General features: G+C 46.8%; 1 protein-coding gene across 14 annotated transcripts in view; it reads left to right on the top strand.

The window, feature by feature from the left end:
- The window catches only part of NRXN3 (neurexin 3), a 1,639,812-nt gene that overhangs the window by 56,681 nt on the left and 1,559,465 nt on the right, over nt 1-23,666 (top strand). For all 14 annotated transcript variants that reach the window (XR_010752009.1, XR_010752008.1, XR_010752007.1 and 11 more), the window contains exon 2: nt 15,134-16,541. Coding sequence is in view for 11 of the 14 variants with exons in the window: in XM_066388158.1 (XP_066244255.1) it covers nt 15,833-16,541 (709 nt within the window). In the remaining 3 variants the exon portion in view is untranslated. The remainder of the gene's footprint in view (nt 1-15,133; nt 16,542-23,666) is intronic.

The raw sequence follows: 23,666 nt of genomic DNA, 5'->3' as shown, positions 1-23,666 counted from the left end.
GACCGTTGGAGGGCCGGACTATAAAAAAAAACTATGAACAAATCCCTATGCACACTGCACATATCTTATTTTAAAGTAAAAAACAAACCAGGAACAAATACAATATTTAAAATAAAGAACAAGTAAATTTAAATCAACAAACTGACCAGTATTTCAGTGGGAACTATGGGCCTGCTTTTGGCTAATGGGATGGTCAATGTGCTCCTCTCACTGACCACCAATGAAAGAGGTGCCCCTTCCGGAAGTGCGGTGGGGGCCGGATAAATGGCCCCAGGGGACCGCATGCGGCCCGCGAGCCGTAGTTTGGGGACCCCTGTTCTTAGGTGTAGTTGCACCAAATGTAATGGTGGTTGGTTTTTTTTTTTTTCCTGTGCTCAGAATGGGACCAGCTGTTTTTGTAGAGTACCCAGTGGGTTCAGACATCTGGTTATCCTTTATCCTGATGATATTGGGAATAGAAGTTCAGGTTTCAGGATTCAGGGTTAGGTCATACACTAATCTTCCATTTTGGTCCACTATCCCTAGAGTTGCCCTGGCTCAACCCTGAGCACCCTGCACCACAGGGAAGAGGTGAGACATTCAGTATAATGAATTCTCTAGAGGTGTGGGATACAGGGACCGGGTTCCATAGGGATGCAGCCAGAGGTTGAGAGGTCTGGACGTGTCAACACAGGATAGAATCAGGAATTCTGAAAAGCAGGATGTTCCAAAGTAAGGCTGTGCTTCATCCGGAGCAGGGGCTAGTAGCTACTCTCTTCCCTTTCGGATTATCATCTTCGATAAGATATGGTCTGAGGTCTTGAATCAACCTGACTATTCAGGTGTATGGGGAATGACCAGGAGGGTTAGGAAATAGACATAGGGATCAAGTCCAGGTTCCTCTCAGATCTGCTCTGGATAAGAGCAATGGCCTCCTAATTGGTCTCTCTGTGTCCTAACACACTCCTTTCAAAAACTGCACCATCTAAATTACAAACTTTATTCTATCAATCCTTCTGTTTAAAATCTCTCAGTGGCTCCCAAGGCTTAGCATGGTTCCCAGGAGCCTTGGAACTCTTTCCCCAACTGGACTTTTTAGCTTCACTTCCCCCTCTACTCTTCCCTCCCACTCACCCTACATTCTAGCCACACTGAATTTCTTACTGCTTCCTGATCACCCTGCGATCTTTCACCTCTCTGCCTTTGTTTATGCCTTTCTCTCTTCTGGCAAAACTCTTCTGTGGCTTGGTCCAGCAAAACCCCTCATTCTTTGAAGTGCAGCTCCAAAGCCTTCTTCTGTCTCTTGACTAGTTGTTGGCTTTATCTTATATGCTCACATAACACTTCTAGGTATCTTTATTCAGGTACCCATCTCTTCCCCTTATGGTTGTTCCTGGTGTGCTTATCTCCCCTCACTCCCTAAGCTCTGCCTGGGATCTTTGGAATTTTAGGACCTTACCTGGTGCCTGGTATGTGGCAGTTTTGTTGAATGAATGAATGAATGAATGAGTGAGAGTTGTATTGAATGAAGTGGAGATTGTGATCTCTTAGCTCCCTCTGGTCACCCTCTCTCAGGAACTCACTTTCTGTATATATAAAAAGACTTCCCTAGTGTGCAATAACAAAAGCCCAGCCTGGCTTAGCAGATAGATAAAGTTATAGGGTATCTTTAAAAAGAGATGTATTACCCAGAAGGATGGGGCTGGCCGAGAGCTGTGAAGTCATTCAGGTCAGTTCCTAAGGCCCAAAGGAGGATGATCGAGAGATTTGGGGAGACCATGCTCACAGCCTGGAAGTGACCACCAGTAAGAGTGAAAGACCACAACCTGGACCCCACCAGAATCACTCACTGCACTGGGCCCTCGTTCAAAGCCTATTTTAAAATTTCATCTTCCTAGAGCTTTTTTCCCCCTTTCTTAAGCCCTGTAAATAAATAAAGGCACTTCCTTGGGGGGGGGGGGCGAAGATGTGGTCTTGTTACCTTTCAAGTATAGCACATTTTAAAAAGCAAATATATAAATAGGTACTAATAAGTAAAGTGGAAATATTAAAGCAAAATTATAGCTTGTATTAGTCCTGATTGTATAATAATGTATCATAAACAAAAGGTCATAAACATTCCAGAATTTACTCACTGAGTCCTGAAGTTGAAGTCATGTTGATAGAATAGTTAATTGTTTGAAACTCGAGTTTGAAAATGATACTGATTTTTTATTTTTAAAACTTCAAAATATTTTTACTGTAAAATGAAACCTAGAACTTGATAGAGAAAGATGTATTTGGAACTTTCTAGCCTTTGAGGGGAATGAAAACTGCATTTGAGTGACTGCAAATTCTGGATTGGCAACCCTCGATGAAGAGGTTTGTTTTCAATAATAACTCAGTTTGCTATAGGGCAGAGTCTGGCATAGGTGGGCCCATTGTGTACCACCCAAATGTGTTTAATTACTGCGGGATGAGCCCATAGGTTTCATTTCATATGCCTGGTGTAATTAATGGGTGGTGGGAAGATTCATGTATTTATCGTCCTTATCTAACAGTCATCTGATGCTAAACAGTGTGACATAATGATAGAAACATGGTACTCCCTGTCCAAATACCCGAATTTAAGATTCACTTACATTACTTACTGGTTCTGTGACCCTGAACAAACCATGTTCTCTTTCTGAGAATTTTTTTATATATATAAAATTTTTTTTTATATATATAAAGGAGAGTTGATAAAATTGACATCTTACCTGTCACTATGAAGATTAGATGAGAGAGTGATTTGTAAACTCTGAAGTATTCTGCACACATTAGTGCTATCTTCCACGAGGATTGTGAGATCATGGCCGTATGTGCATACTTGGTACCTGTTTGATCTGTGCATGTTATTTATGATGGTTCCATGAGTATTGCCTGTTTCATGTTCTCAGCTCACAGCACACAGAAGCTGTGCTGACTCTCTGACTTGGCCCACCATGTACCCTGGGACTCTACCAGGGTCCCACCTTTCTGGTTTTCTACAGTGACATCTACCAGAACCTTTATACACTGAAGCTGGTGAGGTTGGAACACATCATGCGATTCAAAGGCATGGGGGTTCCATGTTAAGTGCTCATAGAAATTAAGTTACGTGCTAAGGACTTGGACTTTCTTTCCTTAGCTGCCCCAGGATTGGGGCTCAAAAACCTCCCAGAGCTAAGCCTTGAGCAGGATAACTCAATTCTGTTTTGATGACTCAACTCTATTCTACATGTCTCTCCCTTTAGAAGGTGAGCTCAGGCATGTTCTCAGGGCAGAGGAACAAGGGTGAGCAAGAAAAAAGTGCAAAAGTCGTTTACAAGCCTCTACTGGTGTCATTTTTGCTAACATTGCATTTGGTCAAAGTAAGTCACGTATCTGAGCTTGGTGTCAAGGAGGCTGGGCCCAGCGATGTTAGTTGGCGAAGGTATGGAGATGGGGGAGGGTGAATTATTACTATCAAACTACGGTGTCACATTATGGGAGAGATCTCTAAAGTCATGGTGTGACTAGGTGAACAGAGAAACAGCAACGATGATGGTGGTCAGGGGTAGTCAACCTTTTTATACCTACCGTCCACTTTTGTATCTCTGTGTGTAGTAAAATTTTCTAACTGCCCACCGGTTCCATAGTAATGATGATTTATAAAGTAGGGAAGTAACTTTACTTTATAAAATTCATAAAGCAGAGTTACAGCAAGTTAAAGCATATAATAACAATTACTTACCATGTACTTTATGTTGGATTTTCATTAAGTTTGGCAGAATAAATTTTTATAAAACAACTTATTATAGTTAAATCTATCTTTTTATTTATATTTTGGTTGCTCCGCTACTGCCCGCCATGAAAGCTGGAACGCTCACTAGTGGGTGGTAGGAACCAGGTTGACTACCACTGATGGTGGTAATGGCTAACACAGGGGTCCCCAAACTACGGCCCGGGGGCCGCATGCGGCCCCCTGAGGCCATTTATCCAGCCCCCACCGCACTTCTGGAAGGGGCATCTCTTTCATTGGTGGTCAGTGAAAGGAGCATAGTTCCCATTGAAATACTGGTCAGTTTGTTGATTTAAATTTACTTGTTCTTTATTTTAAATATTGTGTTTGTTCCCGGTTTGTTTTATTACTTTAAAATAAGATATGTGCAGTGTGCATAGGGATTTGTTCATAGTTTTTTTTATAGTCCGGCCCTCCAACGGTCTGAGGGACAGTGAACTGGCCCCCTGTGTAAAAAGTTTGGGGACCCCTGGGCTAACATTTATTAAATGTTTAGTGTGGGTCAATCTTGTGTAGGAGGTTTGGTGCACTTCCTCCTCAATGAACCCTCACAGCAAGGTAATGCTAAGTACTAGTACTACCTCTCCTATTTTACAAATGGGAACACTGGGGTTCAGAGGGATTAAGTAATTGCCAAGGGAACATAGCTTGTAAGTGGGGTTGGGATAAGAATCCAGGCCTGTCTAGCTCTTCACCAAATCCTGGAACCTGGGGATAGGAACACTCCTTGAAATTTACTGGAGAGAAGCTTAGGATAGATATTGGGCAACCCCATTTCATGCAGAGGGTGCTAAACCCAAGGAATATGTCCCCAGTGTGAGTGCTTACTGATGCTAGGACCTGTGAGAGATGCCATGGTTGTAAGACTCAGTTCTAGGCTAGTACGAATGAAAAAGCAAGTCTGTCCAAGAAAAATTTGTATAAATGACAGCTCCTTTGTGGCTTTTTGAGGGGAAAGTAGGGAATTTCAGGGACAGTCCCTCCATGTGGAGGCTGGTATGGGATAGTGGTTTTGAAACAGTATTCTTTGGGACTCTAGAGGTTTTGAGGATAAGATCTTAAGAACTGTTGTACAAGCCAGGGTGGAGGCAAGGGGAGCACCAGCTCCTACTTCTTTAGAACACCTCTGCTTTCAACTGTCATCTTTTGGGGTTTGGTGCACTGTTTCCTTTTAGGAAGAAATAAGGGTCTCAGTGGCCTATAAAAGGAAAGCCATTGTTTTTATGAAAAGATCCCTGGTCAAGGGACCCAAAATACAGGGCTACTTCTACCACTGCTCAGTTGTGCAATCTTGGACACTTGCTTGACCGTTCCCAGGGTCCTTCCTTTCTCCTTCATCTACAGAATGAGGGGTTTGAACAGGCGATCTTCCTTGTCTTTTCCAGCTCTGATATTCTTTATCTTTATTGTTACACTGTCAGGAATGGAATTGTAAAATGGTCTGTCAGTGGTTTGACCCAGAAGTCTCTCCCTTGAATTCTTTAAATTTCTATCTGCGTCCTGGCCGGTTGGCTCAGCGGTAGAGCGTCGGCCTGGCGTGCAGGGGACCCAGGTTCGATTCCCGGCCAGGGCACATAGGAGAAGTGCCCATTTGCTTCTCCACCCCCCCCCTCCTTCCTCTCTGTCTCTCTCTTCCCCTCCCGCAGCCAAGGCTCCATTGGAGCAAAGATGGCCCGGGCGCTGGGGATGGCTCCTTGGCCTCTGCCCCAGACGCTAGAGTGGCTCTGGTAGCGGCAGAGCGACGCCCCGGAGGGGCAGAGCATCGCCCCCTGGTGGGCAGAGCATCGCCCCTGGTGGGCGTGCCGGGTGGATCCCGGTCAGGCGCATGCGGGAGTCTGTCTGACTGTCTCTCCCCGTTTCCAGCTTCAGAAAAATATAAATAAATAAATAAATAAATAAATAAATAAATAAATAAATAAATTTCTATCTGCTTCCTCACCTTAGTTCAGTCAGCAAACATTTATCTATGATTGACTCAATGCTAGGCACCAGACCCCCCCTTCCCTCAAACTCACAAGCTGTTAATACTGCCCTGATCTGAGAGAGGCCCAAAGCTCCCCCAGCTGTGTTTTCTTCTTTTTCTGCCTCACGTGTTTATCCTCATTGCAGGACAGAGTAGGAGGGTTGGCAACAATTTTTACTCTGTAGGGTTGGCAGTGGCAGCAATGGTTGGGGGTGGGGATCTGGAGGTGTTGCAACAGGTATTGTGATTGGGTCATTGTACCCTGCCCAGCCCTCTTCAGCCATTGACAGGGGTGGTCATCTGATCAAAGGACTTTTCTGAAATAGATCCCTTTTCTCTGGCCACCTCCCTCTCTTCGGTGCCTTTCTGAGCCAAGGCCAGAGCTAAGGTTTGGTTGTTTGGTGGAAGTACCTGCATCTCCTGTTCTCCGTTCTTAGGCAACAGATAGGCTGAGGAGATGTAGAGAGACACAGTTTCCCCACAGACTGTAGATGGAGAGAAGACTGGAGAGTGCTACCTGCTACCCTGGAGGGGAGACCTGGAGGGAGAGGGTGTGAAACATGAGAAGTTTTGGAAAAGGCATTCCAGGCAGTGGGAAAAGTACAAAGGCTCTGAGGTTGACTACATGTAGTGAGTCCTGCAAACACTGAGGGGGTGGCATGTCTGGGCCCCGTGAGCAAGGAGATGAGAAGTAGCAGTTTGGAGAGGTGGCTGGGGGCCAGACCACAGAGTTTGTAGACCACAGGGTGGATTTTATTCCGAGTGTGTCTCTACATGGGAGAATTATGAATAAGGGTGTGATACCTTCCTTGTGTAGAAAATATTCCATATAAGGTGCGAGGGTACAAACAAGAAGACCTGTTAGGACACTAGTGGGTAGTCCAGGGCAGAAAGAAAGCTGGTGTAGTTAAATTGATCAGAATGTAGCCCAAATTCTCCCCTATGAGGTCTTGGATCATTGGGTCAAACCTGGAATATCCTGCCAAAGAGTCAGGGAAGGCTGGGCAGCCTGGGGGTGGAGCACTGGAGATGGCAGGTTGTGGGGTAGGGGTGGCAGGGCATCCATGGGCTCTGGAGCCAGATCTAGTTCTGCCCTATATTAACTGTGTGATGTTTGGAACATTATCTCATAGGGGCTTCAGTTTACTCACCTGTAATAGCTGTTACTTCTTAGAGGTTTTGGAAAGATTCAGTGATGTAAGGGTACTTACATCAGATACTTAAGAGTCGTGCCTTGCACAGGATAAGTGACTGACTGCTTGCTCTTGCTGCTGCTCCTATCATTGTAAGAGTGTGTGCTGGAACAACTACGCAACAGCCTTACCAGTGGCTTTCCAAAATCACGGTAGGACCAAACTGTCACTGGCCTTGGTCCTGAACATACTGATCGGCTCTGCCCCCTTCTCAAATGCTGTCCTTAGCCTGCCCAGGGCCCCAGGCTCAGCCCTCACCCCCATGGCAATCCTTCCTGGAGATGGTCTTCCCTGTCCCTGCTTCCTGCCCTCACATGCCACGCCCTCAGCCATCATATTACACTACGGGGACCATGTTCCACAGCGCACACCTCTCAGGTGCACTCCACAGATGGGGCAGTGCCAGGCCCTGCCTTTGCCCCGTGGTGAAGCTGGGGACTATCTGGTCTGGTGCACAATCTCAAGCCTGTGCAGAGCCTGTGCCATTCCAGTTTGTGCCCCTCCCCCCCGCCAGCTCTGGCACCACTGGCTTTGTTAATGGAGAATTTGTCAAGTAATGGGAATAATTAGCACAGCGGGGGCCTCACTGTGCCCTGGAAAGGAAACACAGAGCCAACCCACGGCCCCAGACATGATTGCTGGGCAGGCTTATTTTCTCTTGTCTGCGTCTCTCTCCTCATCTCTTGTATGCGTTTGATTTTTTTTTTCTCTTTGTGTAGAGAGAGTTGGCTAGGAGAAAAGACCCGTAAACTGCACTCTTGCTGGGTTGGTGCTGCAAAAGCTGGATAAGATTGTCTTTGTGGACTGGGTAATTTCCCTCTCCCCTGCTTCCTTGGTGGCTGGATGGGGGGTGGGGTGGAGATCTGCTGGGTGGCTAGCTGGTTTTCCTCACCCTTTCTCTTCCTCATTTTCTCCCCCCCAACCCCCGCCTTTCACACTCCCCTTCTCCCTGTCATCCCCTCATGTGAAAAACTAACTGACTCTCAATTGAAACCTTTTTTAATGGTCCCAAGAGGTGAGGATCTTGAAGGATGATTATCTTCATTATAAATTATTAACTCTCCCAGCAGCCAGATGGCTTTCCAACCTGTGGCTTAAAACTCTGGGCTGGAGCAGCCCACTGATTGGGGAAGAAGGGGATGGGAGAAGGGAGGAAGCTGAAAGGTGAATGACCACAGCTCCTTGGGTTCCTGGCTACACCTGGGATGCTGGGGAGCTTGTCAGTATCTTACAACGCCGGGCCTGATGATCTACAGGAAAGAGTTTGTGTTGTTGTTGGGTTTTGCCCCCTAGACAACCAGAGCTCCCTTGGGGATGAAGTAGAGGTGGTAGGCAGGGAAGAGACTAATGCTATGAGAGTTGCTTTTGATATATACCTGAAAGGATCGTCATTTGTAGTAAAAAGGCATGATTATTACATTACGGTATATAGTCTTTTACTTCCTTGGATACTCACAGCATTCTGGAAAGTATAGTCACTGTTCTCCCCAATTTATAAGAGAAGAACTAAAAATTGGATAAATCATAAAGTTCCCCATAAGGTCACTTGGTGAATAGTTAGTGAAAGGGCAGAGCCCAGTCCTGACTTCCAGTCCAGTCTGCTGGTCTATTCCTCACACTAGACTTCTCCTTTCTAGTTCCCTATGCCCTACTTATCCTTCAAGCTTCTGTGTAAGTTGCCCCTCCTCTGAGAAGTTCTCCATGACCACACACAGGTAGAATTATCTCTTGTTCTCCTGGATTTTTCTGTACTCTATGGTGTTGTCTGGAGGTAGAGACCAATTATTCTCAATGCTATGTAGCATTTTGCATGAGCAGACTACAATTTATTTATCCATTCTACTGCGGATGGACATTGTGTTATTTTCTAGGTTTTTGGCTATTATGAATAGCATTGTTATAAAAATTCTCATGCATATCTTTGGTTGGACATATGTAAACATTTCTGTTTATATACACATAGGAGGGGAATTAAAGAGTCAAGAAGTAAAAATGTTTATCTTCAGTAGCTACTACTATGCATCTTCCCAAAAGTAGCACCTCTATATATTTTTAAATTTAATAAAGCCTGGAACTACCCTATGAGGTAAGTATTATCATTCCCTTGTTTATTCACCCATGTTTTTGGGTGAATAAACAAGGCTCAGAGGCTTGCCCAAGGCTAAATAGCTATAGACATGAATCTGGATTTAAATCTAGTCTCACCTAATGCCAAAGCCTGTGATTTTCATAACTCCTCTAAACTGCTTTCATATCTTGGAGGGAGTTGATGCCTTCACCTTCCTCACTGCCTGCAGTAGAACCTTTGCCATTGCATTAGAGGTGGAGAAGACTGGAAATAGGAGGCTGTCCTATTGGTGACAAAGTATCAAAAGAACCAGAGCTTAGTGGATGGAATAAATCTTTAAGACTGTTCTACAAGAACAAGCCTGCATCGCCCTTTGAAGCACCTAAGGATAGAGTGTGCCCACATCCTATGCCTTTGCCCAAGGAATCTCAAATGGGGGTATAGAGCATTGGTGGTGTGGGTGAAAGATCTGATGTGTTTCAGGTCACAGGAAGTTCTGCTAAGTATCAGTGATCATGTGAGATGGAAGCTTCTGTTGACGTATCAATGACAATGTTTTTGAAGGTCTAGAATTAGGAGAGCATCGGTCAGGACTCTTGGTCACAAACCAACTCAAACTTGCTTAAGCAAAAGAAGAAAATAAGTTATTTTTTCAAATTTATATAATAAAAGTCCCAGGATCCATGGGGCTTCAGGCCTGGCTGCATCTAGGTGCTAAAACATCACTAGAAATCTGTCTCTATCTGTCTCTTGGCTCTGCTTTCTTCTTTGACTTCACTCTTAGACAAGATCATTTTGAGTAACAACACTGTTGTCCATGTCCATGAGTATTTTTTTCCTCCCTCTTTCTTTTCTTTTTTTTTGTCTTTCTCTTTTTTCCCCCCTTCTTTGCTCAATGCCTCCACAGTGTTGTGATTGCCAGAGGAAGGGGTAGGTGGTGGTGGTGAATGAGGGCATGCTAGGATAAATGGTGATGGATGGAGGCCTGACTTGGGCCTCCATTATAGTGAACATATAATACAGATAATATGTTGTAGAATTGTGCACCTGAAACCTGTATAATTTTGTTAACCAGTGTCACTCCAATAAATTAAATTTTTTTTTTAGAAAAAGGTCATCTTGGACAATAATAATGGTATTGGTCATTATTCCAATTGTTTGACAGCTTGGTAAGCAGAGAGGCCTATTCTCCCAGTAATTCTAACCAAAGACCCAGTTAACACTAATTTGACTCAGTTTATGTGTCAGGCCCATCCCTAAACTAATCATTATGGCAGCAGATTGGCATGTGCTAATTGGCTAAACTGGGTTGTAGGATCTGGGATTGGGATGAACCCAAACTGAATGAGCTGAACTGAGATTCCTGGTGAAAATCATTTTACTTTCAAAGTTAAGTGAGGGGTGTGGTAAAAGCAGGGCAAGCAAAACCAAGAGAGAGCCACTATATAGATTTTCTGCTCATAAGCAGGACACAACTGAGAAGTTCTAGAGCAGGGGTAGGGAACCTATGGCTCATGAGCCAGATGTGGCTCTTTTGATGCCTGCATCTGGCTCGCAGACAAATCTTTAATAAAAAAAATAATAATGTTAAAAGTATAAAACATTCTCATGTATTACAATCCATTTCCTACTGCTCATGTTCCTGGTTGCGGGTGGCTGGAGCCAATCACAGCTGTCCTCCGGGACAACACCAAATTTTTATTGGATAATGTGTAATGTACACGGGTCGTTGCATGGCTCTCACGGAATTACATTTTAAAATATGTGGCGATCATGGCTCTCTCTCAGCCAAAAAGGTTCCCAACCCCTGTTCTAGAGGAAAAAGTGGCAAGTCTGGTCTGGGGACCGTGGCATACAAGCAAAGCCTGGGCATGAGGAGAGTGGTCATCATGCCTCCAGCACCTCTCCTGGTTCTGGATTGGGCCTGGCCTTCTCCTGGGTCTGCCTCAAGGGATCAGCGGAATTGGAAGGAGGGGCCATGCCTTGGTAAATAGCCCCCGTGTCAGAGTCCTTTGAGGGCCCCCTGCCTCCTAAGCAGCCGGATAGCGAGATATTTGCAAAGATCTTAACCCCCACATAAAATGCATGCCGTTCAATAATTATGTAAATTAGCTGGCAATTAGATAATGTTACTCATTTTTCTTCTCCTGCTAGATTTCTACACAACAGATAACTGCACCAGCTCGGACACTCCATGCAGGTTCTAGGGCGGACCACCTACCTGGGCAGACCCCCACGTCTGCCTGGGCTATCCTGTGGCTCAAGGGAGGATGGCAGTTGGCTGACTGGGTGGGGAGGGCTCCCTGGCTCCCTTTTAACCATTTCTTGAGCCTTGGCATAGCCCATTAAAGGGATAAAGAGGGCTAAAAGATAAGTCCCGGGGCCGCTGGCTGAGGCTTGTCATATTTAATGTAAGGTGATCTTTAGCTTTTGGCCACTTGGGCAATTTTCCAGAGGCCACAGGAATATTCACCACCCAGGAAATATATGGAAGGGCTGTAGGAGAGACTGTGGGCAGACCCTAGGCTGTCAGGTTCAGATAAACCCAATTCTGATGTCACTAGTTTTGAAATCAGATTCTGCCTGGCCCCCGTGGGAAAGCAAGCTTGGTTTTTCTCAGTCATATTCTTATATTCCCCACAATGTAGGCAGGGGACTATTGGTACCTCCAATTCTGGGCTGGGCTGGGAGGAAGGATTGAATTTGATGAGAGAGGCTCAGCAGTCAGGATAGTGTGGCCACTCCAGAGCAAGCTGGGTAAATTCCCATGATCCTCTGCTCAAGGGAGTGTTCCTGGGCAGCTAATTTCTTAATTCATGGGTTTCCCCAGATCACTAGGCTTGTGCAGCTTTGCCCTTTGGGGTCATCTGGGGTTAGCATCCAGAGGAATATTGGGGCTCAGGATTGCTGTCATAGTGTAAAGCAGGGTGAAGCCAATGCATGGAATAGAAGTCAAATGATCCACAGGGATGCTTTTCAGCTTCTGTTTCTATGCTTCATTCTTTGTACATGTTTCCTGAGGTCCCACTCCATGCCAAGGTCCTGTGGCAGGCACCATGGTGAAGAAGACGCTGCCCCAGGGAGCTCCCCATCAAGCTTCCTAAGCCTGGGCTCTTCATCACTGTGCTTTGTGTTTCTAATGTACACTTGCCCCCATTTTTGATGTCCTCAAGAGTGAGCGTAGTTTCTTCTTCCGCTTTGATATAACAGTGGCTGGAAGGAATTAGAGCTCAATAAACAAGTTGACTTGAGCAAGTTATTTAAGTTATACTAACAAATAAGTGACTTTCAGAGGCCCAGAGGTGAGTTGGTAGTATAGACCATTCTCAGAAAGTTTCTGGAGCTGTTCATTTAGAGGGTCTCCCATGTCCCTGCTCATCGGTAATATTGGGCCCTCCATCTGAGTGTCCTTGCCTTCTCCTGAGGGTCCCACTGGCTTTAGCCATCTGAGCCTGGGCCTTGCCTCTCGGCTAGTGGATCCTTGGTCCAAATGGGCAGGACAGGGAGCAGAGAGGGAGGTGGAGCAACCAGGATAGTGTCTTTGTAAAACCACTTTCCCAAGCCTCTTGGTCTCACACACCATGGTCTCCATTATGTTCCCTGTGATTTAAACATTCTCATGACTAATTCTAGGCTTGGGGTGCCCCTTTGCAATAGGCATGTTCATTCTGCTCACTCCTGCCTTGGATCTCCCCACCCCCAACACCCGTTTAAATCAAATGCATGACTGGGAAGAGGAGAAAGAGCAGCAGCTGTTCTCTGAGCACATTTTTAAAAAATGGACCCTTTTCAATAATTTTATTTAAGGAAATATGTAGATGTGGCAGTTGTTGAGACCAGAAGGAGTCTTCTTTGCAAGACAAAGGTTTCTTCTCTCTCCTGGGATGTTGCCTTTTGCCTTGGTTGCCACAGCTCACATCATGCAATGAGGACATTTTTAGAGACTGGGTCATGTGTCATCATCTAGTCCAGGCATCCCCAAACTGCGGCCCCCTGAGGCCATTTATCTGGCCCCCGCTGCACTTCCGGAAGGGGCACCTCTTTCATTGGTGGTCAGTGAGAGGAGCACTGTATGTGGTGGCCCTCCAACGGTCTGAGGGACAGTGAACTGGCCCCCTGTGTAAAAAGTTTGGGGACCCCTGATTCTAGCCTCTGGCTTCATGTATTTCACTCACTCCATTCCAACAGCACCAGCCTCCATCATATCAGCCTACTCTAAACTTAAGACCTTTGCATGGACCATTACTTCTGGAACATTCTCCTCAGATATTTACATGACTAATTCCCTTACCCTCTTTCAAGGCTTTTCTTAGAGAAAACCTATGCCAAAACTCTGACTTGTGGTGTTTGCCTGTTTCTTTTATTATTTTTAAAATTTTAAAATATTGTTTATTAATTTTTAGAGAGAATGAGAGAGGGAGAAAGAACAAGAAAGAGAAACATCGGCCTATTGTACTTAATCATATTGTCACTGACTCTTGCATGTGCCCTGAGCAGAGATCGAACCTGCCACCTTAGTGTGTTGGGACACTGCTCCAACCAACTAAGCTACCTAGCCAAGGCCAATATTTGCCTATTTCTATGGTGTGGATACTGCTAGCATAGTTGATTTCATGCTACCAAAGTGACATCAACCAGCTCAAAAATTTCTGAAATTTTAAGATAGTTCTCAATAGCCGCATAGTTTCACCTCCATATCACTATGTCCATGTTCAAGTGAAACATATGTTGTGCCGCTGGAGGTGCCCGTGCCACACTGTGATACAATGCATGGACAAGACCTTTTACAGAACAAGGGCTTTCCTTATGATGGGTTCAGTCAGCTTCTTGCTGATTGGGTTTCTTGTTCAGTGGGAATAGGTATTGGTTCCTGGTTAAGAAACAGCATTTTCCTCTTCAAAGCAGGGGTAATGATTAACTTTGCTAATGCAGTCATCATAAAAATAGTAAACAGTGATGGGCTGACAGAGACCATAATCAATGATTAAATAGGCCAATTAATAAGCAGCAGCTTGGACAGCTCTTGAAAATTGCACTCATTGTGCTCATGTGAACAGAGGAGTCTCTACTCAGCTAGATGGGCTGGATTCTGTCCTCAGAAACCAGATCACACCCTTGCCTGGATGCTGGTGCATCTCCAACCAGTACAAAATGCATGTCATATGTTGTAGGTCTGCAACATTCCTTCACTATTCATTTGGTGTCCATTCTGAAGTTTTCATAATGTTTAAAAAAGTAAATGTGTTTTAATATACTGTCTCCACACCACAGACATACATACACCATACATCAATGACTGTTCTTTTCAACCCTTTCTATCTGGAAATAAGAAAGCAAGGGGCCTAGTTTTCACTGAGCACCTACTATAGATCTTTCTATACATGATCTCGTTTAATCCTCTCTCCAACCTTGAAAAGAGACTATTATATTCTCTACTTTACAAGTGAGAAAACAGAACCTCAAATAGGTTAAGAAATGCGCTTAAAGTGCCATATACAAGAACTAGTATTCAAACTTGGCCCGAAAGTGCATAATTTGACCTTTTCCCCTACCATTTAGTAAGAGACAAGGATTCTTTTGCTCATTACTCACCTTCTAATTTATTTTCACTGTTTTTTAAAAATATTTCTTTCGAAAATTAAAGATAGGGATCTGTCGTAGGCCACCTACACCCAAGAATTATCAAATTGAAAAAGAAAAAAAAAAAATCTAAAAAGAACCCTCAGTCATTTTCATGTCTTTTAATAGGTAAATAAGTTAAAATTATGCATGTGTATTTGAGTGTATAAAATGTTAGCACTTATCTTAAAAATAAATTTTGGCTATGTGACCCTGTGATATGAATATTATAAAAATGTGCTGATATGGCTTTGGGGGTTTTATGCTATTTTTTTTTTTTTTTTTTTTTTTGCATATGGAAAAACTGAGTGCATTCGTAGGAGCTGAGCTCCAGGTCCTGCAATGGGTCTGGCAGGTCCCAGGTCCTCTGTCCTGTTTGAGGCTCCAAGTGCTGTGGAATGACTAGAACAGCCTGGCTCACAATCAGCACTCTGTCGATATTGGTGAAATAGGATGTAATATTTCCCTGGCACACGCCCTAATCTTCCCCCCTTTCTCTCCTTTCTCCTCGCCCCTCTTCTTCCCTACAGGTCTTTCTCTGGAGTCCTGGGAAGCAGGTGATGGGCAGGACTGCCTCCGGCGCACACCATGAAGCCTGAGTCTGCTTCTGCTCTGCCCCGGGCCCTGCTCTGCCTGAGCACTCAGCTGCCGGCTGTGCCTCTGCACGCAGCCCCCTGCTGCTAGGAGGTAGAGCTTCAAGACGGGTCCTGAAGAAGGGCCTGCTCCTCCTTTTCACCTGGCTCACCTCACTGCTCTCTCCTCCTCGGGATCACGGCACCCCCGACCCCAGCCTTCCGCCCGGCTTCTGCGCCTGGGGCGTTTGGGGGTCCGCTAGGAGGAGTGCACTGCTGAAGGCTTTCACCCACCCTCCTTGAATCAAGGCCTCCGGATCCACATGGATAGCTGAGATCTTTTCTTGGAGAAAGACACTTGGCTCCTCACTCCAGGCCCTGACTGTCCCCCCCTGATTTTCCTCCTCTTCTGCTGCCCTCTCTCTTTCCCCTCTGCCTCTTTCGCGACTTTGTTGCTTGTGTGCCCATCCGGGGCTGTCTTGTTCACTTTCCTCCTTCACCCTCTTGACACTGTGCGTGTGCCTTCTTCCTCTCGTGTGCTCTCTGTCCTCCCCGACCCATCTCCTCTGCCGTTCTCCCTTTGCTACTAAGGGGCCTCGTTCCCCAAGGGCTGTTCCCTAGCAGTCCGCTCTCCTGGGCTCGGTCCCCGCAGCCACGATGAGTTTCACCGCGCACTCGGTGTTCTTCACCCTGAAGGTGAGCGTCCTGCTGGGGTCCCTGCTGGGCCTCTGCCTGGGCCTGGAATTCATGGGCCTCCCCAACCAGTGGGCCCGCTACCTCCGCTGGGACGCCAGCACGCGCAGTGACCTGAGCTTCCAGCTCAAGACCAACGTCTCCACCGGGCTGCTCCTCTACCTGGACGATGGCGGCGTCTGTGACTTCCTCTGTCTCTCTCTGGTGGACGGCCGCGTGCAGCTCCGCCTCAGCATGGACTGCGCCGAGACCTCCGTGCTGTCTGACAAACAGGTGAACGACAGCAGCTGGCACTTCCTCATGCTGAGCCGCGACCGGCTTCGCACGCTGCTCGTGCTGGACGGCGAGGGCCAGTCTGGGGAGCTGCAGTCCCAGCGGCCCTACATGGATGTGGTCAGTGACTTGTTCCTGGGCGGAGTCCCTGCAGACATACGCCCTTCTGCCCTGACCCTAGAGGGAGTGCAGGCCATGCCCGGCTTCAGGGGATTAATCCTGGATCTCAAGTACGGCAACTCAGAGCCTCGGATTCTAGGGAGCCAGGGCGTCCAGTTGGATGCTGAGGGACCCTGTGGTGACCGTCCCTGTGAAAACGGTGGGATCTGCTTTCTCCTGGATGGCCACCCCACCTGTGACTGTTCTACCACTGGCTATGGTGGCAAGCTTTGCTCAGAAGGTAAGGCCCTCTTCCCTGTTCCTCTGTTGGAGACCTACTCAGTGAGTTGGGTGAAGGCCAAGAGCCCTGACAGAAACCAGATCTATCGCTGAAGTGCATCTTTAGCTGCATGTTAGCTAATCGGGTCCTTTTCCCAAGGAGCTGGTTAAAATCCTTTGCTGGCTCTCAATGCAAAATTCATCAGATCTCAGCAGAATCCTGGCTACTCCCATCATCCTGGGCTTCTCACTCAAACGTCTGGCTGTACTCAAAGGGCTGGAAGGAGTGGCTACAGAACCTGTGCCCAGCTAGGCTCCTTCAGCAGCACCGCTGAGCAGGATCAACACAGGGCAAGACATCAGACAGAAACGGGCAAAGTGGTTATCTCTGTCCCTCTTGATCCCTTGAGAATTGGACCCTTGGGGATGGAGGGGAAACTTCCCATTACTTCCTCCTTATAAAGCCCAGCATAAGGAATGTCTATGCAGAGAAGAATGAGGGTGGATAGGTTGCAGGCCCATCCTTGGCTCCACCGTTAACCCAGCCCTTCTGCTGTGCCCCTCCTCCCACAATGTGGAGGCATCTGCGCATGGGCTGTCTCACCTCCTCATTCTAGCACTGGGATTTTTCTTATGGAGTTCCCCTTTCCTGCCCTCTGCTCTCCATGCTTGAGAATGGTACAGAAAGGCGTGCGGGGGTGCATGCGCGCGCGCACACACACACACACACACACACACACACACACACACACACGACAGGACTCTTGTCCAGTCAAGCCTCTGAGGGAGCTGGAAATACTAAGCATAACCTTGGATAATGTCCCAAGTTCAACAACAACTTTTCAGGGAGAGGGAAGAAGGGTCTCGTGTCCAAAGGCTTAGGCTGCCTTCTCCTTATTCACCAAATTCTGACTGTTTGGGATTAGAGCTGAGCAGTGGCCCAGACTTTACTTTAAATCTAGATTGCTGGACTCGCTAAAGGGCTACATTTCAGTAGGAAGAAACACTGAAGCAGCCAAGTGTGTGAGAACTGGCCATACGGGTGTGTGTGTGTGTGTGAGTGTGTGTGTGTGTGTGTGTGGTGGGGGGAGGGGTTGGGATGAGTAAGAGGCAAGGAAGTCACAGTTCCTCCCATCCATTTTGAGTTAAGCCCTGGATTCTTCTAGAGATGTTTGTGTTGCCATCTCAGGCTGGTCACTTCATGGAGGTGGTGGGACGGTGTAGGGCAGAACAGTGATTCTCAACCTTGGCTGCACGTAGGATCAGCGGGAGAAGTTTGACAACTCTCAGGCCATAGCAAGGGCCAATTTACTCAGAAGTTCGTTGGAGGTGGGATCCAAGCATCTGTATATATTTGAGGCTTCCCAGGTGATTCTATCATGCAGCCAAGTCGGGCAACCAACGGGTCAAAGGAGGCCAGGTGGATGGGGCCAGGTAAGCGTCTTAGCCCTGACTCCTAGGATCTCTTTATTGAGGTGAGGCTCCACTGCCTGGGGATTTATAATGAGAAATAGTGTCTTCAGGTATTCTTCAAACTTTCCCCGAACAGCTGAACCCCTAGCGTAGGTTGTAGTTGATAAGAACTTTAGTTAATAGTAGCTATTAAAAATTCTTTTATAATCAAAACTAAATTTATTTCACAGGTGCTATATGCTGAAGAGTAGGACACTTTCGGGGTCTCGTTGGAGGTCTCTACGTAGGTTATGCATGGGCCATCATAGGAGCGTCCCTGGGTCTCTGCTGCTTCTTTTCTATACGGGGTTGGGCATCGTATCACCTTCCTTTGGATGGGCTACAGGGGCGGCAGATACAAGACCTGCCTGTCATCCTTTTCTGTTTTTTTCCCCCCGTTGAACCCATTGGGAAAAGGGGTGGGGAAGAGGGGCCAAGCCGACCCCAACCCACAAAGCCACTTTGGGAATGTAGTTATTGAAGCACTTCTCACAAGCAGGTGCCTTTTGGAGCTGACTGCTGTTCCAAAGCTTCTTGCCTTTGGAGAAAGTTCTGCCTGAAGATGCTGACATGATCACTTGCTTTTCATTCGCCCAAAGGATCTGTTCAGTTCTCAGAACTTGTATTGAAAGCTGATGTTCTTCCTTTCTAGGGACCAGGGTGTTTGCAAGTATGTTGTTAACTTGCTGATTATCCCTGATTGCATTTTTTTTTGTGTGTGTGTTTAAAAAGAACTCATTTCCTCCGGGCAGGTCTGGATCAGCATTTTTCTGCAGGAAGAATCTCTATACTGTCTATGTATACAATTTGTCTTCTCTCTCTCTTTTTTTGTGTTGTGTTTGTGTGTGGTCTACAGCAAAATTTCTTTGAAGCAGATTGAAGATGATGTTACAATATGTATATTTTAATAATAGTTCTTTCTACAGGGTTCAGAGCATCTCTTGGCTGTGGATTGATACTTCTGCCTGTAGAAGACAAACACACAGCTTAGCTCACTTATTTTCCTGATGTGTGACTAGAGTAAATAAACTGTGTAGTAAGAGGAACATGCGGTTGGCGTGGAACAGAGCAGTGCAGAGGTCAAGGCGAGGGTGGCTGTGGGGGAAGTATCCGACTTTACTGTTGATAACTTGGAGCCTGTTGATCCCGTTAATTGCTATAATTTCTAATCAATCACAAAAAATAAATGCATCACAGGCTTTTAGAGAATATCTGTTCTCTCCACACATAGTTAATTTTTAGAGTAAATGAGAAAAACTCACCTGTAACATATTAAGGGGGAAAGAAATCACAGCAGCTGCTGAGTGTCAAGCAGATCTGCATAAAGCAAGATAAATAGCCTAAACAAGTGCCTGCCCGTTTTCCTCAAGACAATGTGGTGAAGCAGGCGGTGAGCATGTATCCACCCCTCCCCCCTTTGAGTCGCGCAGGTCACAGCAGTCAGTCCTGTGTCCCAGGCCTCTGGTTGTCCCGATTTGCAGGATGGGCCCGACCGCTTGATTGCGTGAGGGCTTGCACCAGGTCTGGGAGATTCGTCTTGTACTTCACACTTTAGCATTTCAGGAGCAGGAAGAGCTGACCGGGCTCCTGCAGCTTCAGATGGATGTGGTCAGGGCCTGCTGGAGGCACTCTCTGTGGTCTGTTCGTTCCTAGCAGGTTGGCAGAGTTGATGTTTGCTCGGCCTGCCTGGCTTTCTGTGCCTCGCTCACTCCAAAATGCATCCAGGCTGCATCTCAGGAAGAAGGCACAGAAGGGCCCACCTCTTTTATGGGCTTCAGGCTGTTTTCATCCCCTGTTGGGTGTCTAGGTCTTACCCAGAGGACACCAGAGATAGCTGCCATGGAGAGTTGGGCATAGCGGGGAGAGGTCCTGGATACCACGTCTTCTCTTTCGTGTGGAGAAAGGCTCTTAGCGCCGGCTGCAGACTCCACTTCACGCAGCCTGCACGGCAAGACCGCATTCCAGGACTCCCAGGGCAATTACTGGTCGCACTGAACATTCCTGGCGCGTGACAGAGGGAGAAGACGTCTGGATTTTTACTTCCAGGTGTTAATGTTTATGTAGAAAATATTTTGGTGCTTAACTTCTGATTTGCTCATGTTGTCATTTACCCTTTCCTTTTCAGTTGTGTTCTTGGAGGACAGAAGAAGTGCAGCTAATTCAAAGTGGTGCTAAAATTACATATATATCCGCTTTGGGACTCAGTTAGGCTACGGCACAGCCCATTCCCCTGGGGTGTGTTTGGTGCAGTCTGTCCTGTTCTGGGCAGCCTTGAAGCTCACTGCACAACAGGGAGGGATCCTGAGCTCCCTCTAGAGAGCAGGTCTCTCATGGGTCCCTGAGAGTTTGTCATTACCTGAAAATGAGTCTACACCTGGTTGTTTATTTTTCATCCATTCTTAGTTACGAATGTGCATGTTTTGAGTTTCTCAACAATCTTGTGGTCATGCAGAATTGATTCATTCCCAAGGTATATACATTTCAGTGCTAGCCACCCCCTGAAGAGTTTATTTAGTATGATGTCAGCCTGTTTCAGGTGGGCTGGGGCCAGGGAAAGTTGGAGAAGGCCTCCCAGGTTGACCTCTACTCCCAAACCTCATAAATGGGCTAGCTACCTTTTCCTGCTGACACGGGCAGGTGCACAAACCAGAAGCTGCTCGTCTTGAGTCTCAACTCTAAAGTTGTCAGGTGTTGGGATCCTACAGTGAAGTGTAGTGGTAGGTGTTGGTGACGAGGCTAGATCTTATAAGCACCCTGTTGAGTGGGGCCCGCTAGTCTCCCATCCCCCATCCCTCCTACTGTCTGCAGCTGACATCCTACTCCAGTTGGTTTGATTGATGGCTCAACGCTACTGTGTGGCCTTGGCATGCCTTCCTGAAAGTTAATTTTAATCACTTTTCTTTTATTGAGAATTCTGTGACTCTTCCCCCATTTCTCAAAGCCAGGAGGACTAGGAAGGAATGGTATTCCCAGAGGAGGTGCTTACCTGAGCATTTACCAAGGGTCAGAGAGAGGAGGTGCTGGAGTTGGTATCAGGGATTGCCACAGCCCGCTGGGCCCTCCTGCTTAGGGCACTGTGTAAAAGCACAGTCATCTCCCCGCCCCCTGCCCAGTGCGTGTCCTGCCAGAATTATTACTGGCTTTGTTCCTAACCTGTGTCAGCCCTGAAAGGCCTGGAGGATGGGGGGCTGGAGGGGCGTGATGCAGAGTCCGAGAGTAAGGGCTAACTCCTTTCAGCATCCTTCTCCCTGATATGGGGCCCGTAGCAGGGAAGCAAGGCCTTAAAACACACACAAAGGAGGTCTGCTGCGTCTGAGTCGTGGTTCCCCACCCGCATTTGGGCTTAGGTGGGACCAGCCCAGCCAGCAGGGGCTGTCGCTAAACGGAGCCTGAATAGGGGTCTGATTGCTCCTTTTTCCTCCTCTCCTCCTGATTACCAGATGAGATTTCCTGGGTATGCTGCATGCTAAATGGTAGAGCAGCCAGCCGCCTGCCACTTGCTCCAATAATCCCTCTTTCAACTGCTCAGGGAAGAGCAATTTTTCACCCTCTCCCCCTCAATAGCATCTCTGACCCCTTTGAAGAAACAAGACTCTCTTCCTTGTTTCCCCTTCGGTGGGGTGGGCGGCCCCTTTCCTTTGCGGAGCCTGCGCACCAGCTGCAGGCCGCGAAGGGGGTGGGTGGGTGCGTGGGTCTGCGTGATGCTTCAGTCCAAATTCAGCGGCCTTGAGGGTCGGCAGGCATTTTGCCAGGAGCCTTGAGTGGCACATGAACTTGCATTTGCATTTGGTAATGAGACACCACAGGCCCAGCGCTGGGGGCTAATTATCTTCAAGTCCCCTATCTCCCTTTGCAGGCTGCCCTGAAAAGATGGCTTCCAGGTCCTAAGACAGCTGACCATCAGCTGGGTCCTCTCTCTCCTTCCCAGGACGGAAGAGGTGGAGTGGGGACTGTACTTGGGGGGTGGGGCTGGAGCGCCTTCCCTGACCACTCCCATTGCGCTGTAGAGCGTGTCCAGGTCAGTGAGGCCCAGAGATGGAGCTACAGTGAGAGAGGGTTTGGACAGGACCCTGAAGGTCAGGCGGTCTTCCTTGGACAAAAACACTAATAAGGTGACCAACTTTTTTACAATGAAAAGGAGGACAAAAATAAATTGAAGAAAAATAATATCGTAAATAAAAGAAACATTTTATTCATTGCAACAGTAATATACTATAATATGATAAATGCATAATAAAGGCATTTGTAATATTTTATATTGTAATTATGCTTACATGCCTATTAATTTTTAATAATAATTGTAAGAAAAAGTACTCATTTAGATACAAATACGTCACATCACACGCAATGGATCGACTCTGCATCAATCGAATACAGACATTTATAGATTTGTTTTTCAATATCAAAAAGGAGGACATGTAGGAGGACACTTTTTAGGGAGAATGGAACTTGCAGAAGGAGAGCTGTCCTCCCTAAAGGAGGACGATTTGTCACCTTAACAGTAATGATATTATTGCTGTTACTGTTACTGAATATTATGTGCCTGACATCCTAGGTTCTGTGAGCTGTCTCTTCGAATCCTCACAGCACGCCTCTGTTGATCTCATTAACTAGCCCCATTGTGTAAATGAGGAATCTGAGAAGCTGAGACGTTTGGAGCTTGAACAAAGTTTCGTGGAGTGGTTAAGGGCACGGCTTCTGGAGTGAAAGAGATTTGGATTTAATTTTGGAATCATCCACTTATGAGTTGTATGTTTGTGGAGAAGGTTTGGAAGTTTCAGTAACCTCATAAAAAAAATAATAATAGCTAACAGTCATAGGGTACTCATTCCATGCCTGGACTGTCTTCACAGCTTTGCATGTATTAGCTCTCCTACTCCTCACAACCACTCTTGACTCACTTAATTGTTATTCACACTTTGTAGATAAGGATGTTGAGGGGCAAGAGATTAAATGACTCATCCAAGGTCACACAGCTAAGAAGAAGCAAAGCTGGGCTTTGTGTCTAGGCATCTAGGCAGTCTGGCTTCAGAGCCCACGCTCCTAAAAGGTATGCTATCCTGCCTTGCAGCGATGCAGGGATAAGAAATCAGATGTTATGAAGTTGTTGAGAGCATGAAATGAGACACAATGTATGAAGTTATAAGCACAAACTCTGGGATAGAACAGGTCCTGACTCTGGACTGTTGGTCCCCGGATGTGCCTAAGAACAAACTTCGTGTCGATCTGGTTTCATAGGTTGGGAGCTTTCCTTTGAGCCCCTCTCCCCTCAATTTCTATTTTCCTTCATCTCAGTTTAAATGTGGAAGAGAGAAAAGGAGGGGATTTCAGGAGGGTATAGAATCCAACTTCATTGCCATTTGCCCCTGCCTAAGAGGATAGGCTCACTGAGCGTGGGTTGTGCCTCCTGGACTGTCTTCAGAGCTCTTTGGGTACCAGCTGGTGTTCTGGTGCACGCAGCAACCCGATGGAGTGGGGAGGGTGACTGGTGTTCTGGTGCACACAGCAACCCGCTGGAGTGTGTGTGTGGGGCGACTGGTGTTCTGGTGCACACAGCAACCCGATGGAGTGTGTGTGTGTGGGGGGCGACTGGTGTTCTGGTGCACACAGCAACCCGCTGGAGTGTGTGTGTGGGGCGACTGGTGTTCTGGTGCACACAGCAACCCGATGGAGTATGTGTGTGTGGGGGGCGACT

This window comes from Saccopteryx leptura, chromosome 6, assembly GCF_036850995.1.
Source record: "Saccopteryx leptura isolate mSacLep1 chromosome 6, mSacLep1_pri_phased_curated, whole genome shotgun sequence".
Classification (NCBI taxonomy): Eukaryota; Metazoa; Chordata; class Mammalia; order Chiroptera; family Emballonuridae; genus Saccopteryx; species Saccopteryx leptura.
Note: the sequence above shows the minus strand (reverse complement) of the source record. Positions and strands in the feature narration are given on the sequence as shown.